Consider the following 18,553-nt stretch of genomic DNA (forward strand, 5'->3'; position numbering starts at 1 on the left):
AATAATTATCTGTCACCTTCACTGTCTTGAGTCGGGCACCCAACTCTGCCCTGGGACTTTACACCCATAAAATGCAAGCCTAAGTGTTTGTACTGGTAAAATGTCATGTACGTTGGTTGATTTTTGCATACACAAAAGACCTACTGTCGAGCCAGCTACTGTCCATTTAATAGCTGTACAGCTAGCTACCTAACTGTGCAAACAGTGTTTCAAGGGCAAAGGTGACAACAGTGGATGCTAGGTCTTTTTGGGCATCTATACATGTGCTCAGGAGTGGAGGGGGGACATGCTTTAATTAGAGCAACTCCGAGAGCCTCTCTAATTAAAGGGCTTGCAGCGTCACATGGATTCAGCATCCCATGCTTCAAAATGGTATTGGGGGCACTTTAACTAAAGCTCGTTCGATGAGATTTAGTTAAGGCGCCCCTGCAACCATTTTGAAACATGGGGACACTGAATACACATGACGCGGAGGCTGCTAATTAGCATGCTCTAGCAGATTTGCAGCAGACTCGATTAATCACGCGTCGGAGCAGAGCTCCATAACGTGTGTAGGTGTCCGTAGTAATGAAATAGTGTGGAGTAAAGTTTTAGTTTTAAAACGTTGATGTTGTGCATCAGGCACGAACAAGCTGTTCTTGAACATCAGCATGTGTTCCTCTTTCACATTTTTCCCCTTGATCAAACATGTTTCCTGTGACTGGTATAAAGAAAATTCAGCCTCCCATTTAAACGAGTCATTTAGCTTCCTTCTCACATTAGCTACTTTACTAATGGCTTTGCTTACGTGCATGCAAATATATACATGCCCATATATCCGCAGGACAGTGTTCTTCTTTTGGAACCCAAAGAAAGTGACAGAACTGGTGTTATTTGGTGCATTTCAATGCAAGAAGTTGGCATTAAAATGAATTCTCCTTATCTTGTCACATCCCATTGATCCATGGCCTGTGAGTGTGTGGTGGCACCAGTAGCAGAGGATGGGGGGACTATAGCTTTGCATAGCACCACTAGCTCTGAAGCATTAGTGGTATCCCCATGAGAAATGGCAGTACTTTTAATACGCTATGAATGCAACCTGTTCCTGTGTATATCTGCTCTAGTGCTAACCCCCGGCAGAACATGCCAGCCCCCAGTAGGTCATACATCAAAGGCTCTTTTAAAACGGTGTTTCCTTTTCTTGTTGGGCTTCCCATTGCATAGGAGGATTAGTATCTCCAGCAATAGAAATTCTTTGGGGCTTTTTTCCCCATAGAAGTTCCCATTTTCCAGTTCATTCCCATTTTTATCCTTTCTCCAGGTACCATGCTACCTCTCACTCCTAAGATTAAAGCACTTTGTAGTTTATCTTAGCCGTCAGACTATAACTGTGCTGAGGGTTTACTTGTCAAAAGGAGAATTTGGTGGTCCCCCCCTTCCCCCCCCGCATGCACGGTATGTTCAGTGTGTATGCCATTGGCAATTGGTCATGAGCAGTGAATCAAATGCTCTGGACCTTTACACCAGTCCTCTGCATGTAACCACTGTCAAAACTGTTCTGTTTGATGAGGGGGGTTACTTTCTTTAATGAATAGTATGCAGCCAGTGTACCCATCAGTGTGTGCAGTGGTATTGTATAAAAATGAAGATGCACATGTATGTGTCAAGTGTTGAAGAGCAGAGTTCTTGTTATAAATATAGGTCTGCTGTGCTCCTTCTAACATTTCAATTTTATAACCCAGTCTAAAAGACTTGCACAAAAATGCTGTAGTGCAAGAGAGCACTTGATTCTTCAAATAATTCTTAGCAGAGCAAACTAGTAAATAAACCTTTAAAGATAGTCAATATGACATCTTTCCGAGTTCTAGGAATTGCATCTGGGATGTAGATTTATGAAAGGTAAAAGGAAGGACAAGTGGAAGCAAAAGCAGAACTGTTTGATTTTTTTTTTTGATTTTTTTTTGGTTTATTGCTAAAATGTAAGAGTTGTCCCCTCTTCTTTGTGTTGTTTGCTTTATCCTTGTGGTTATATATGATCTGTCTTTACATGTATGGTTTTTAGAGACCTGGTGGCCCACTATGACTAAATGTTTGCTTTGACTGTGTGTCTGGTATGTTAACTTTTCCTAGCAGAAAGATATTAAATTCATTTTTTATTACAGGGGGGAAAGGGGGTTGTTAAACGTATGGAAACTCTTATTGGCTGAATTCTATAAGTGAATTCATTCAGCAGGCTTGGTGTATCTTGTACACGGTTCAGTATTGCCACTCTGTTCATCACCCCTTTTAGTACTTTAGGCATATGGCATACAGTACATCCAGGGAAGTGTCAACAATATGGCATATGTTGTACATATTGATCTTGATACACCAGATAAAATAATGGCCTTAACTTTAAAAGATGCAGTGCTAGGAATAGAGGAAGCTATACTATGCAATTGGGACCTTGCCGTGTATGAAGAGAAAAATTGCTATATTACTTGTATAGTACAGTTCCCGATTTCTGGTTAACATGAAATCCGAGTGGGACCACAAGGTCTGGTTAAGGCAGGAAGAGTTTTTCCCCTCAATCCAGTCCAGTTGGTGCCAGTAGGATCTGCTTGGACTCATATGAGGACGGTTGTGGGCTTGGAGCCTGTGCGTGTGGAAGAGACCGGGCACCAGAGAGGAGTGCGATGGCTGTGATGCATGCCAGTTTGAGCATTTTCACAGCCTGGTGACTAGAGCTGGTTTTATCCCACTGTGCGAACTCCCCTTCACAGGGATGAAGAAGGGAAGTGGGGTCATGAAGAAGGGAAGCTCAGTTCATGGCCATCACCTTAATGCTTTTCGGCCGAGGGGACAGCCTTTGTGATGGGAATGGAAAATGGATGGAGGAAAGGGGCTACCAAGCAAGCATTAGATGGTCACGTTCTCTGACTCGGTTGTTTCTCAGTCCTGCCATTGAACCTACAGGGACAAGTGCTTGGGTCTGTGTGGAGACATTATCAGTGGGCTTCTTTGGATCCTCTTGGACTATTAGGGCCCTGGTCTGGGGTCATAGCGATACCATAAAGATGAAAAGCACCGATTCCCATTCCTCAGCCCAGAGCTTCCCAGCTCCCCACTTCTCGGGGCACTCTTCCTTCCCCCAGGATGCTGGTTTTCAAATGAAACGTTAAATGCATGTTTATGTTAAACCCCGCGCCTGCGAGTTTTGGAAGCAAGTTTCACCTTTAAAATAAATGATTCGTGCTGCACAACGTGTGCGTCTGTTGGTGTTTATTGTGCTGCATAGGACTTGCTCTGAAGCTATAACATCTGAAGTGCAGAGAAGCAGTGACTGGAGAAAGAAATAGCTCCTTTCCAGCAGAGAGCAAATATTTTCCTGTTATCTCTATGGTGGTTTTAACTGTTCTCAACACTCACGGGCTTGTACAGATCACCACAAGGGCAAAACAGAACAACAAAATATTTATTTTTCATCTTTATTGAACGCTGAACACTGTGTGCATGTTTATGAGGGTTAAACATTAATAGCAGATGTTGTTAATGAGTAGAAGTCTTGAGCCAGCTTCTGAGACCTTTTAGTTAGTACATGAATTTTCTGGTTGATGACAATACTTGTAACATGCCTAATTATGAAGTAGTGTTGTAATCAAGCCTTGAATAACGGAGGGATTCCCACCCCCTTTTGTGGTTATGTCAGTGGCGCACACAGATCATTCCAGTGCTTTGATTATTCCCCCCCCCCGCTTAAACATTCACGGTGTTTTCTGTTCCTCCCAAGCATTTATTCCCACCGAATTTCCACACAGGAGCACGCGCACACATGCGTGCCTGGGTCGTCTTTTTTGCAGCCTTTGCAGACTCAACACACAAGTGCCTTGGGCTGGTGACGGCCTCTCAAGTTGTTGCACCAGTTTGTCGTACTTCCAAGTGAAGTACGTGAAAGTGATTATAGGTAATAAATATCTTTTTTTTTTTTTAACTTATTGCAGAGGCAGTTTTTCCCCTGTTAATGAGGGTAATTTGACTTGGTTGAAGGATTGCAGTTCTTAAGAATTAATGCAGCAATCCAATTCAAAGATTTAAAGAGATCTAAGATTTTTCACAGGTCGCGTGCTAGTGAATGTGCTCCTATCACATAGCAGCTAATGGACTTGAACAACAGTCTGTCATTTACTGTTACCTCAGTGTATAGCAGCTTTGCCCTTGATAGCAAGTCTACTTTCCCAGCAGTGCAGGTTATTTAGTAGCGTGGTGTATTTGTAACACTTTTAAGAGATGCTATCCTATTTCTAACAGCCCTAATTACTGTAGAAAGTGAGGTTACCTTTCTGACTTTCTAAATTAGGTGTTTGAATCCTAACCTGCAGTACTTTAAATGTATTTTATGCTCTAATAGCCACTTTCTAATTTTTTTCTTGATCGAACTTTATTATAGACATATATGAAATAATTCAGGTAAAGTTATTTATGTATTGCATTTTTGCTGTACAAGTACACACAGGTTAATTACAGGAATACAAAAGTGATATGCCTTCGTCTCTATAAGGTCCCATTATTTTTAGGAATGTATTATTACCTTTTAACAATGTTTCTTAATGGCTTATTTGTAAATGATGTTGGAAATGCTCTAATTTCTTGATCCTATTATATTCTTGGATATTAAAAAATCCTATTTTAAGGTAATTAGAAAGATTCTCTTCTATTTAAATGTGTGTTCTCTAGACAGTGTCACTCTATACTCTGCACGCAAAAACCTTTGTTCCTTAATTAGAAAAAGGGCTAGAGCTCATTAATTGTGGGTACCAAGTGATGTCTGCTCGAATGAAGAAGCAATATTACAGTTTAAATAATGATTGAGTCTACATTTTTTAGAAGTCTTATACTATTTAGGGTTGATTGTGATAAGCTGAATATGGTGCAGGTTTCCATATGAAGATTTTATTGGAAGATCTCTTTTTTGGGAAAATAAACCCCAGTCAGGTGCAATAAATATGGGGTGAATTGCACTTCTGCCGTGCCCACCATTTAAAAAGTCAGGATTTGCCAACAGTCATCATCAAACAGCAATATCTGAAAGAGCAGTTTCCTCCCTGTACTTAACAAAAGGAAATAATTGTGACAACTGTCTAGCAACTGAGTGGTTTTGATCTTGGCCTTATGGAGTTAGATTGCGATGAAAAGAATATTTTAATTGCTTGCTTGCAAACAGGATGCACAATAAATGTTTCAGCATTTCATAGGGCTCCGTTTGGGAAGATGAAGACAAGTGTACTTTGTTCTTTAAATCTTTAACATCTCATTTTCAACCTTAGGAAGAAAATGCAAGACATGGGAAAGCTAGACCCAGTGCCGTTTACAGAAAGGTTTATATCTGCATAGCGGTTACAGAGTAGTGGCTTCGAGCGCTCCTGCAGGTGTGCGCCATTTCAAGAGTCAGAGTGAGTGCCCGGTTTTATTGGTAAGGGCAAAGCTCAAAGGGAGCAGAAGCTTTATGGGAACTGTTTGCATTGACCATCAGAAGTCAAGTACTTGCATGTCTCTTGATTCATGCCTATAATATCACACCTACTGCAGTCAGTCATGGGCAGCAGAGATGAAACAAGCCTTTTTAGTTCATTGAGTCCGGCAGTGCCACTGTGAGAGTTGGTGGGTGATATCAAGGCCTTCTGCCTCCATGCAGATGCTACCATCCTCTTACCTATGTATGGGACAGGGACTGGGCCATGGTTTCCTGTCCTTATTGAGGCTGGTTATTCCAATCATAGCAGAGACAGAGATTAGGAAAGGACTGCTTTATCTGGGGCTGTCCAGAGCTGTTCCATCATGTGTCACCCTTTGCCCCACCGTCTCCCTTGTCTGGCCTTTCCAGCTTAGACCTGTCCCGTGGCATCATGTTGCTCCAACGTCTGCATCCCAACCCCTCCACGTCTTTCCCCCCCGCCCCATTTTCACATTGAGCATGGAAGAAAGGTAAAATGGTTCTTAATTTTCTTATGCTCCCTAATTGAAGGATAGGAAATTAGGCACATGGAAGCATGGGTTTGTCTTCTCCTTAACAAAGACAAATGAATCACGACTGGTGAATGGGGGGCGACCCTGCCTTCTGGGAGACCTGTACTTCAGTCCAAGCATACTGCCACTTACAGAGCTCTTTGTGGCTGGAAAATGTCTTTTTTTGGTAACCTTCTATATTGTACTTTTCTTAGGGAGAAAGAAAAATAGTTTTGTGTTTTTTTAAATATACAACCCGCCCCCCCCCCGGTTCTTCAATCGACTATACAAAAATCTTATTGCAGTATTTATTCCAAACCTGCACACATAATGTTCAGTCAAGGAGAAAACAGCAAAAAACAGTTGTTGATGGACTTAGCAGAGAACTGGATTAAATAAGCATTAGTCTACTGAAGCTGATTACAGGAATATGAAAATGCAGTATCTTAATGGTACATATTTTCATGTGGCAGCTCAGTTGCCTTTCATTTTGCAGCTAATATGTCTATTCTTATGAGTCATTTACTTCTTTAATTACCTTTTGCAGGCAAGGCACCATGGTATATTAATGTGAATGATTTTTACTGCCAGTTTATCATACAATGCCCCAGAAGTTGAAAGGCATAATTGACTTGGAAGAGCAGCTCATGAAGGAAACAATATTTAGTTGACAGTTTTCCTTGTACTCTCTGTTGACGTTTATGAGTTTACACTATGCTAAAGGAGTAATAAACACAATTTTCTTTCAATAACAGGAAAGAGTAGTTTCTAAAATGCATTTGTGGAAAACAGATTTCTTCATTTCTTGAATAATATAAAATAATGTATTTCCCGTGATGAGACGCATAGAAGATTGTCAATTGAATTAAACCTCAGAAGGTGCTTTTATAACCTGCCTTAGAGCATTAAAAGGTATTAGGGTGCATATGAATCGAATCAGTTTAATGAATATTTAAATTATATACAGATTTGGCTACATCCTATTCAGATCTGGGTGGTTAGATTATTTGGCAGCCTTCTCTTCCCTTTCAAGTGCGAAAGTTTTGTGGGGAGGGATATGCAAGGGAAGACACTCCGCTTGCAGAGGTAGGAAACGCAAGTCGATAAGGAAATCCTAATTCGCAAATTATTCAGTAACTTCCCATAACTGTCCTAAAGTTATAAGCTGGAGAAAAGTTTATAATACAAGGTTGCAATCTGTCAAAACCCATTTTGTTTCTGGAATGATTTTTTTTTTTTATTGATTTGACCTTGTCAGCCAGCAAATTCTTTTATTTTTTTTAATACGTCCAAGGGATCGCACTTAGGTATGATTAATCATCCTCTCCCGCTTTAATTAATTTAAAGGCACATGGGCGCTGCTGGCTGGCGTTTTGCTCCTCTCCACTTTCACCCGGAGCGTGCGGGGATGCAAACGATTCCCTGGCTGGCGGGGAGAGAGTTAAACTTTTCTCAGTTTTCCCCGATTGTTTGCAGTTCAGCCCTCTGCAACATAATGAAAGTTTTCTAGCCATCTGTTGTTAAGCTGGCGGTGAGCAAGGCCAGTATATCCAAACAAAGTCCTGGCCTGCTGTAAACTGAACCTGTCAGTTTAGCATAGCTTTGTTGACCTCCCCAACATGCAGGGCAGCCCGTGGTACCAGGCACCGACTGTGTATATAGCTTAGTAGGGAACTACTTGGGGGGGACCGTGTTTACTTTTTCTACTTAGTGTTCCTCCCACCGGCTCGAACTAGTTTATACTAAATCTTTAAATTGACACTGTTTTTCCAGTTTTGAGCTTTTGGGGTTGCCAACCCGCCCCCACCCGATGACAATCCACTGTCCCTGGCCATTAGGGGCACGTGTGATACTGCCTCTTGGCAAGAGGGGGGAAAAAGGCATGTTCACCAGTATCCCAGCTTGCTTTGCAGGCAGCTGTTGTCGTCTTTGTTCTGTATTATTTAAGATCAGTTATTCCTTTGCGTCTTTGTTTTGGGACTCGGGAGCAAGGTGAAGCATCGAGCGCTCTTGCGTGTGTTGTCTTAATGTAAAGCGGCAGTTGCATCCAGGAGTGTCCGGGACCCGGCCTCTTCTGCTTCTCTTTGGTTTGGTTTTGTTAGGTAATGCTATCGATTTTAGATATTACAGAATTTACAGCTTGTCTGAGCAAAGTCCCAGAGATCAGGCCTGAAAAGCCTGGACCGCGGGTATTGTCTTGCACGGCTTTACTTGGGCTTTACTTTGTTTTCTTCCTTAGTTGTACTGTCTCATGGCACTTGCATCCGTTCCTCAAATTTTTCTTCCCCTTTTTTTCCTTCCTGAGTAAATTTTAGCTTGCTTGTTTCTTTTTGTTTGGGAGACAACCTACAATGCTTTGTCCTGAATTTGAATCCAGTTACAACCATGGTTAAAAGACTGGTAACAAATCTCAGTGCGTCTGCACAGGGAAATAAATATTACCTATTGCCAGTGTTCGGTTTTTGGACCAGACTTGCAGTAAATACTTTTGTGTTAACCTCTGCCAGAATTCCTTTTTCTGTTTTGTTTTCTACCCTTCTGCCTTATAAAATTAGGCATTTTTTGGCCAGTCCATAACGTTTAGTTACCAACAGGCTCTTGGAAACCAGTCCAGTTTTCTCTCATTTCACAATAGTGCAGATCTTAGGAGGGATTTTGCCTGTGTAAGGACTGCAGACTTTGGTTGAGTGTACCAGATACACGGCCTGCAAAGTTAGACAAGCCCATTGTTCATGGCCCTTATTAAAGATATTCCAGCCCATCAACATCTTCGTGATGAGTATCAAAGAATATGTTGGAGGCACCTCCATGGTTTAGAGCAGTGGTTTGAAACCTTTTTTATTTACGGACTTCTAAAAAAAACTTTTTGAATGGGGGTGCAGACCCCTTTGGAAATGTCTAATGGATCATAGCCCTCTTTCACGGACCCCTTAGACATAGTCTGTGGGTCCTGGGGGGTCCGCAGACTACAGGTTGAAAATCACTGGTTTAGAGAAAGAAAAGGTGGAGGCAGTTTCAGGTAAGTAGAAGTAGGGTTGGGCTGATCATGACCGGTCAAATATTGTCAGTAGACTGCATATTTTTTTGATTAGTCAAAGATTGTAACAATTTTACACAACCCCCCCCCCTACATTTTTGTAGTTTTCTTAACAGAAATATGATTTTTTTTCTTGTTTTTAACATATTAATGGAAAAATTGTGCTTTTTCTGTGTATTATGTGGACCTATTGGCAGGTTGTTTTTTTTTTTTTACAATTTTTTACCAATATTTGACCAGTCCATTAACCAGACCTTATTTGACCAGTCAAATACCCAACCGTAATTAAAAGCATCTCTTTACCTTTATTTTAAACACATTCAATGCTTTTCCACATCTCCTGCAAGAGGGCCCAGAGCATCACAGGTGACGGGGTATAATATATGCGGGACCAGCCCCGATCCGTGACGCTTCAAGTTGCACTCCCTGCCATATGTCTGCGTGGCAAAGCACATGACAGCGGTGCGAAACGCTCGGTTTAAAATTCAAATGACGGCACTTACTAGGAAATCCCATGCAGCCCTCATCTGTTTGTAAGGTGACTGACACATAAAGTGCTTTTTTGTTTTAAGGTAAAAGAAAATGCATTCAGGATAGGGTTTCTGGTACAAATGTGAGGTGCGACGCAGTGTATGCTCACTCGAAAAGTCGGGCAGATAACCTTGGCATTTAGGACGTTGCCTTTTTACCAAATGAAATTGTATTTTGTTTTTAGAAAGGAGGACTGCATTAAGAGGTCACCTATTAGCTGTGTTTTTGCTGGCTGTCTGAAACTCAGCTCTACTGTCTATTAAACTCAAACCACTATGTAAACATTCCTGTGTTGTTCCTGGTCTCTACAATGGCCAAGGGGATCAGGTTTCACCTGCCTGCACATCTTCAAGCAATTAGAGCAATTAGCTTGAAGCCATTTCACATTCAAGGTCTACTGTGACATTCAAGTCCAGAAGAAGTCTGGAAAGAAAAAAGAAAAAAAATAGGAGGAGGGATATAGGATGGCCACTGTTCAAAGCACAGAAACAAATAAATGTGCTTCTTTTTTTTTTGGTACCGACTTAAGATGCTGTGTTGTGTGGTTTCGCAGTAGGTGTGCCAAGTTATTGTTACCAAAAAAAAAAACCCCAGCATCCAGTCATTATTTAATCTGGATGCTAAAGTTTTGTTTATAGGTTGGGTTGGGGAGGTAAGGGGAGAAGAATAGGAACCTGTCTTTGAATAGCCGGTGTGTGAAAATGGTACGCCGTTGGTCTTATTTACTGACATGGCTCCTGGCGTGTAGATCATATTTTTCCTCTAATTTACGTGGGGATTTATATTTGATGTTTACATTGTGAAACGGCGCTCATTCTGGTAAATGTATCAGTTACAATGACATTCAGCACTGAGTTTAGTGATTGTAGCAGTAAGTCTTGAAAGCTGCTATTTTTTAAAAGGTTGGAGCAGATTAGTGGCGACCTTAAAAGATTAAACTAGTACAGTTTAAAGATAAATAATCAGCCTTTAGCACATTAGATAGCTACATAAGCATGACAGAAGGTGACTTTCTTACCACAGTTTTAGAATCCAGGAAGCATTTTTACATTTGTACCTTGGCTACAGAGGAACAGTGTGTTTTTGCAGAAAGCAAGACATAAACTGATTATAACACTTCAAATTGGTTAATGCAGTTTTAAATCCACAGTTTTCCTGTTGGTTTATTATGCAGAAGAGGCTAATTTTAAAAGCGATGCCTACTGCAAAAGAAGATCTTGCTTTGCTGTCCCGGAGGGTGTTCTTAATCAGAAATAACCGCAGGCTAAATTATAATCTGGAATCCGGCTGCCCTTTAACCTAACACTGCCTGCTCATTTGGTGTTTGTTAACAAACAGCTCTAAGTACAAAATTGTTTGAGAATTATTTTTTCATTTCATTTGCTGACTTCAATTAAAATAAGAAGCTTATGGGGAGGAAAAATTAAAAATGTATGGACTTCCTGAGAAATCATCAGCATTTGCTTCCTTACCGACGTCTCCTCCAGTGGTGCGCTACAGATGATTTTGCATGTGTAGTTCAATTGAAATAAAATCCTCCCCTGAAGCTGTACTTGTGTACTGGTGGGAGGGGGAGATTTCGGTGTCATTCCAGTAACTGACCACTTTGGAGAACTGGAACTACAGTCTGAGCCACGTGCCGGCTAAAACAGTGGCAAGTTCCCGTGGAAAAGGTGGCTCGGATGTCGGACGTCTGATTTCCTATAGCGATTTCCGAAGTCGTCTTCGCAGCCTAGCTAAACGTTGCACGTCACAAAAGGTGACGTTTTGAGTCACGAGGAAGAGGTTTGGTGTCCTTTCAGTGTTTGATAGCACCTAATTGAAACGTGCAGTTGGCAAATTAATTGGGGCGTTTAAGGTGAGAAGTGCTGAGTTAGTGCAGGCTTGCCCCCCCCCCCAAGTTTACATGCTGCAGTGGAAACGCCGTGGTACTTAGAAAGGAGGCGATGCCTCTGTAAAGCAGATCTTTCCCATTTTTTTTCTAGCCTGGTCTTCTGTCTCTATGATCTGCCTTTTGAACTGTTTTTGTGGCTGATCAGTTCCACCTAATATGTCTCTTGATTTCTGCTATTGTAATACTCAGACGACATGCTGTTCTCTTCATTTTTATAAGCTTTAGATGCTCCTGCCTGTCATACTCTGGCGGTTTATCTTCAGCGTCTGGATTTGCTTTCAGACTTGCATGTCTATCAAGCTGCTGTTGCTTTGAATGTGAGATCAAAAGAAGATGAATTCCAGTAAAAAATTTCCTTGTATGAAGAAAAGATTGGGGCCTATGTAAACATCCCACTGACAGCTCCCAATGAGTTATTTTAGCAGAGCATTAGCACCCAGAATGACAGACAGCCCAAGACTACATGCTAAATAACAAATCAGTTCCTTCAGCGGCAGCAGCACGTTGCCACAACAGCAATACATTTTCTAAAGGAATCCTGTTCCTCTTTTTTTTTTTTTTTTATTGAATATGGCTGTTCGACTGTTCATCTCTTTACAAGCTGCCTCAGAGTGCCAGCGCTAGTTTACTTTTCTTGACAATATCTGTGTCATGTCACCAGGATGACACAAGACAGGACTTGGATAATTGGGAGGGGAGGCAGTTCGTTAGTCATCTCGTGTTAAATAGGTAGTTTGTTTTGGTGGGCGAAAAGAAAATGCCAGGAAGAAAAAGCGCGTTAGACTCCTGAGAGCCCGCTCCTCCAATGGTAGGTGCAAGTTTTGTTAGGGTCCAGCATTGGGGGGGTCTTTGAACAATTCGGGGCAGCTTGAAAAATAGCCAGGAAGTCTGGCCAAGGCTGAGAGAGAGAAACGTATGGCACTGCAGAGAGCAGGGAAGTCGAACTTGCCTGAAATATGAATTTGCCTAGCTGCATAAATGAGACTTTTTTTTTTTAATTTTTTTTTTGCTGCTGTTGGGTCTCGTTAGGGGCATAATTAGTTCTGTATGTTTCTGCCTGTGGACGGGGAGCTTTCAATAATGCCGAATGAATAGCTTTTTATTTTATTTTATTTTTTTGTGATGGTGTGAAACTCCAACTCTGAAATTACCTGCAAGCCCCAAGTGCTCTCTCAACTTTTGGAAGTGAAGAATGACTTAAGGAATTTTTGTGGTTTCTTTGTCATTTAATAAAAGCAGACGTTGCTACTGTGGAGGCAAGCCTCCCGTTGTTGCCTACAAAGGGCACTGCTCCAGTGTGTTTTCCCTTCAGTGTGTGCTTCAGCTGCACAGCACTTCCTGTTTATTCAAACATCTTTTTACCATTCTTCAACCCCCGCTTCACAGAAACAGCCAGAACACATCTCCAGCGAGAAGACGGAAATCTAAAGGCAGACAGTAAGAGCTCACTCGGTTCAACTCTTCGCTTGCTCTGTAAGCGTGCAGAGAAAAGGCACATGCAGCTGGGACTGAACTTTTAACTTGCTCTCTTCCTCCGCGGAGGTATTCTTGCAATGTAGGGACATTTTTCCTTGCCTAGGTTTTTAGAGCAAAATCAGACGGTTCAGTGTGTTTACTGCCTTGGGGGGGCATCAGAGGGTCCCTCCCCCCCTCCCTCCCCCCAACTTCCCTGCTCCGATTTTTAAAGACTTTTTCCTAGTTCTACTTCCTTTCGCAGTGTCCTCTCTCTTGCCAGCATCTCCGGGGTGTAAACAGTTGTGCGTTGTCACAACCCTGCTGGGAGCTTAGTCTGCGTGTGCTTGTGGTGTCTCGTGTGCATTCCTATCACTTTCATAAGTTGGAGGTGGGGTGGGGAAGGAAATGCAGCATTTGCTCTTTGCAGAACAAGGGAGAGGGGCTTGGAGTCCGTGTGTGGAGAAAGCATCGTTGTTGTTGTTGCTGTTGGGTGGGGTTTGGTTTCCCCCAAATAATTTGCCTCGTGACCGCCGCCGTTTGTGAACCAGGCTCGTTAATATTTGTACCAATTTCATGCTAATAAAAACCAGGCTGCTGAAACAAGCATGGCTATTATCTCATTCATATTACTATTGTTTAGAGCGGCGGTGCTACAAAAGGAAAGGGAAGGCACGCTCACTTTTGGTGATGGTTGTTAACTTTCACGCGAGGGGCTTTCTCTCCGGCTTTTCATTGTTAATGATGAGGGGCGCTGTGATCCTCAGCCTTTTTTCAAAGAGACCGTTGGGTCGCTGCGTACGATGTGTTGCACCATGTATGCTGGTTTTATCCACGCTGCTCAAGTGACTGACTTAATAAACTATTCAATATTTCTTTGCTATTTCTCCCCCTTGAAAGTCCGACAAAATAAATCGGTAAGTTTATTTTTTGGTTTGTTTTTTTTTAATGTGATCGATCGTGGCATTCGTGTACTGGCTCTAAAACACACGAGGAAATGGAAAATATGTAGCCTGCCCTATGGAGAAAACCCATCTTCACCGAGGCTTTCTAGCTCTGTGAGGTCCTAATACACTTTAAAATTTTTTGCCTGTAAAAGCCCGTCTTCTTAGAAAAAGAGAGCAAGGGAGAAATCAAGCTGTGTCTTCAGCCAAACCGCAAGTACAACAAACATATTTTAAAAATATATTGCGAGGCTGGCTTTTTTTAATGTTCAGAAGTTGTTCTACTTTGCAGGGAGGGAAAAAAATGGTGTTTGCAACTGCCTTAAGGACAATTTGTTTAACAGTAGGAGTAATTGCATGGGGAAAATGGAAAAAGTGACTGAAGTTATTTACTCAGATGTTAGTGTAGGTGTGGGGCAGAAAGCTCACTGTGGGAACAGTGGGCTGCTTTTCTTGGTATCTGAGTCTATTTGATGACCATCAAATTTCCCAGCTCGCTGGTTTTGTTTTTTCTGGATGGCATGTTTGATTATTTATCAGAAGGGAAAGGGAGTAGCTGAAGCAAATAAACATGTGACCAGGCTGTGTTTTGTTTTCCACTCAGAAGGCCATGCCCTTTTACAGAGATACAGAAAATAATAAACGCATTGTTTTATGATAAAAGGAAATTATGCGTGTCATATTCCCCCCCCCCCCTCCAAATCTCAGGCGGTTAACCCTTCGTGCTCGTACCTCCGGACAGGTTTACCACTGGGGAGGGGGAAATTTAATATTAAAAGCAGCGGCTTTTAATATTCTTCCAGTAGCGGAGCACGTCCAAAGTTTGTTCTTCTGCAGCCATTCGGCTTTGCTGGGCTTATTGCGTAGTCGTTGCTGCCGCTGCATCTCCAGGGTCCTTTTATTGCATCATGGCCCAGGTGGCCGAGTCGAGCAGAAGCACTTGCAAGCGGTCCAGAAAGATGCCGAGTTGGGAGGCAAATCCTGCCCGTTTGGTTACGACGCTGCTCCGGCCACTTTTACAGCACGCGGTGGCAGGGCGCAGCCCCTTGTAGGCACACTGCCGTAACACAGTCCTTTTATTAATGTTGGGTGCAGCACGGGGCGAACGCTGGAAAAAACAACCGCCTCTGAGCTGAACGAGTGTCAAGAAATAAACTGGGGTTTTGCCTGATCTCTGGGAAGCAGGTTGCATGTTTTAGCTGCTTTTACTAGATTAAAAGGAGCAAGTCAAGACTGCTATACGCATGAAAGGGAGCTGAGACGCACTTTGGTTCCCATTGGGCAGGTAGGTATACGTTTAATAGACGGGCTGGCTTTCCGAATCTCTCTTTGTCTCTTCGAATCGCGGGTCGGCTCCACCGTGTTTCTGAGCCCCCCGCTTCTATAATATACTAAGTGAGTTCGGGCTGGACCTCAGATGTGCTCTCTGGTGTAAGGGTCATTCCTTTTCAATCGGGACCCGATTTACATTCACCAGACAGATCCAAAAAGAAAAAGGTCTGGCTTTTTAAAGTTGCACGTACATATATACACTGATGTCGGAAGAGGATCCAGAGGGCAGAATTCAGGGACGAGCGTCTGGGGGGTGGTTTGGGGGAGTCTCTTCGGTAAATAAGGCGCTGCTTTGGAAGGACGCTGTGGGAGAAGTGGCCAAGGGGGCCTTGAAGCTTGGCATTGTAGATTTGGTGGAGGAGGAAGGAGGTGCGACACATCTCAAGGGAAGAGAAGCAGAGAGATGCTGGCAGCCTAAAAGGTGGTAAGGACCAGAAGCGTGATTTTTGCTGCGGTAAAGAGAGACTCGAAGATCGGGTCATACGGTCAGAGCGATAGGTCAGGAAAACGTTGAATGACTCGGAGGAGAGAAGGAGGGAGGCTTGAGGGTGGCAGAGAGGAGGGAGGGGCAGTCATCGGGATGGAGACGATGAGTGTTTGATGTGCGGGCCAGGTGAAAGGCCAGATCCTGGAGACCCGCTGGAGCAGGATTCACGCCCCACATGGATTCGTGGAGCTTGAGCAGACTCTAAGATGACACCCAAGTCCTGGGCCTGAGACATGCAGCATGGAGGTGTCAACTACCACAAGGAAGAGGCAAATGAATGGGAATGCTGGGGTTGTCATACCAGGTGGGACCTGTAACCCATGCCCAAGCCAGGTACCCATGCCCAAACCACTGCCCTTGCTAAATGGTCAACTAGAAGATGCAAGAGTGAAAGGCTCTAGAGTAACCTGCTCATCAAAGAAGTTTTGCCCCAACTTACAATAGCTAGAGATTCACTTAGGCTTTGAAACATGAGGCTTTTTACCCTCATTTTGTGGTTTTTCTTTTTTTTACAAAACCTTTTCTGAGGTAGATATGACTCTTCTTATTATTATTAGCAAATGTCTTCCTCTGTTTTGAATCCTCCTTTACTCTTGGCATCTGTGATATCTTGTGACAGGCAGTTCCAGAGGATAATTATCCAGAGCTCCGTTTTTGGTTTTCTTTTTTAAAAAGGAAGAACCTTCTTCATCTGTTTTAAATTTGTTGCTGTCCAGCTTCATTGAATGCCTCCTTTCTCTTGTATTATGAGAAATAGCCATGATTTGTATACTTTTATCAGATCCCCTTTTACTCATCTCTCTCTAAACTAAACGGTCCCAGACTTATCAATCTCTCCTCAGACCTTCCTAGGCATCTAATCATTTTTGTCACGTATGCCTTTACCATTCCCTATTTAAAATAAGATTTTTAGAAGTGAGCATACTCTTGCAAGTTAGCATGTCTGTTAGATTGCCGCAGTGTCTTTTTGATTTGCAGTGCGATTTTTCCATTCTGTTTTTTGTGTACCCACTCTGAAGTGTGCGGCGAAGGTGTGCCCAGTGATGGCCACGTGTGCTTTGCATCAAATTTATACCTAATAATATATGCAAGCGATATAAATGTACCTGGATTTAATTGTGCAAGCAGTTTAAATGTGCTTTCTAATAGTACCTGGATTTAATTACCATTGCGCTTTCCTCTCAGTTATCTTTGGTCCCTTGGAGGTCCATATGGGCTTTACAAGTCATAGCTAACCGAAATATTTGCAAGTCACCTGCATTGCTCCTCACTTTTTCCTGATTACTGACTATACTGAGCTGTACTGGTGTTCATTGTGAATAGTGAGGCATGGCAATGTGGTTGTCTTGTTGAAAATCCAAGGGGATTTGATTCCACGAACCTCTGAAAGCCATTTTTGCCCCATAATGTTTTTCATAGATTTTATAGACATTAGGGCTAGAAGGGCCCTTGGAAGATCATCGAGTCCAGCCCCCTGCCCCTATGTTTTTGGAACGCAGATTTAAAATATGTTCATTGTCCTGTTGACTACAGGTAAGGCGTTTGTTGCCTTCCCTCTCCATTAAACTACATTGATCGAGGGAGTATTTTAGGTGTGCAGAGCTGTTTCTATATGGTCCATCCAGGGCTCGTCTGTGGGCCAAGCTAGGGAATTGCTTAGTAGGCACTTGGGTCTCCAGCCTCAAGCCTAAGTAGAGCCTACACTCACCATTGAAGTGTTGAACTTCATCAAAGCCTCCTTTTCCCTGCACAGCACCACTAACCAGTATCCATCCCCTTGGTAAAACCCACCTCTCAAAGGAAACCAGTGCGCCAAAGGGATGTAGTGAGACGGGGGACAGGTGAAGAGCTGAGCGTAGGGATGGAGCTGGGAGAATCCCACTACCAGAAATCTCCCCATTTCTCTCGAGCCTGGAAGGAAGACATGGAGAGGTGATGAAGGGCAGAGGTAATCCATGGAGGAAGTAAGGGAATGGAAGAAAAGATCGAGAGCTGAGGGATGGGAAGGGCAGAAAGAGAAGAGAAAAGGTAGAGAGGAGGCACCTGATTCTCCTAGGTCGGGGTGACGGAGGCATTGCATGAGATGGTCATAGGTGCTGGACAGGCGTCTGCTTCCCATTTGCATCTTCTGCATTGGATTCCTCCTCTTGCTTTCATTTCTTTTCCCGTCTCCTGGGTTCTTTTTACTTCCGCTTCCAGAGGAAAAGCGTTACCTGTGCACCAGCTTTGCACTTCTTCTGCAGACTGCCTCACTCCCCGTTGCATTCCCCACGCTGCCCGGGTCCCGCGCACATTGGGGGCTAGCTGTAGCGGGGCTGGGCTCTAGCATCGAGCCTCGCGCTGCTTGTCCTCCCACCACTGCTCCTTCGTGCCTGCTGCTCCCTGAGAGGGGAAGAGCCGTCAGACAGGAATAGAGCAGAAGTGGGAGTGAGATTAATGAACTCTTAAACCTCTAGGACATCCAGACTTTGGAGCCGGCTGATCGCGTTTTCCTGCTCTGTTCCAAGCAGCATTGGAGGATGGTTGGGGCATAAGGAAGAAGAGAAACGTACTCCTGTCTGAAACATGGCCAGCAGTTTCTATAGGTCTAACCATGCGTGTATTCAGCTCTCTCTTACCCTATTAAGGTCAGCGAGGGACGAGGTCGCGTCTCCCCTCCACCTGATGACGCTGGTATTCAGCTCTCTATTACCCTATTAAGGTCAGCGAGGGATGAGGTCGCGTCTCCCCTCCACCTGATGACGCTGGTACTTAGACACTTCTGTCTTGGCACTTGAGGGCAGGTTTTCTCACGCTGTGAGCACTGGCCTTGCTGATAGAGGGGTATTTCTGTGTCCTTTGCTGTCATTGATCTCCGTGCCGATGCCGAGGGTGCACGGAGCTGCCAGTGGTGGGGAAACGAAGAAGGAAGAATG

At 43.3% G+C, this 18,553-nt stretch overlaps 1 protein-coding gene across 28 annotated transcripts in view; it reads left to right on the forward strand.

The window, feature by feature from the left end:
• FOXP1 (forkhead box P1) overlaps positions 1-18,553 on the forward strand; it is a 421,654-nt gene that overhangs the window by 267,848 nt on the left and 135,253 nt on the right. The window contains exon 1 of one of the 28 annotated variants that reach the window (XM_025198011.1): positions 12,161-12,231. The exons of 24 other annotated variants lie outside the window; for them this stretch is intronic. In XM_025198011.1, the coding sequence (XP_025053796.1) occupies positions 12,229-12,231 (3 nt within the window). In that variant the 5' untranslated portion in view covers positions 12,161-12,228. Of the gene's footprint in view, positions 1-12,160; positions 12,232-12,744; positions 12,897-12,922; positions 12,966-18,553 lie in introns of those variants that run through there. 3 more of the 28 variants (XM_025198013.1, XM_025198015.1, XM_025198016.1) reach the window with 3 other exon arrangements.

Source organism: Alligator sinensis, unplaced genomic scaffold (assembly GCF_000455745.1).
Source record: "Alligator sinensis unplaced genomic scaffold, ASM45574v1 scaffold121_1, whole genome shotgun sequence".
In the NCBI taxonomy this organism is placed as follows: domain Eukaryota; kingdom Metazoa; phylum Chordata; order Crocodylia; family Alligatoridae; genus Alligator; species Alligator sinensis.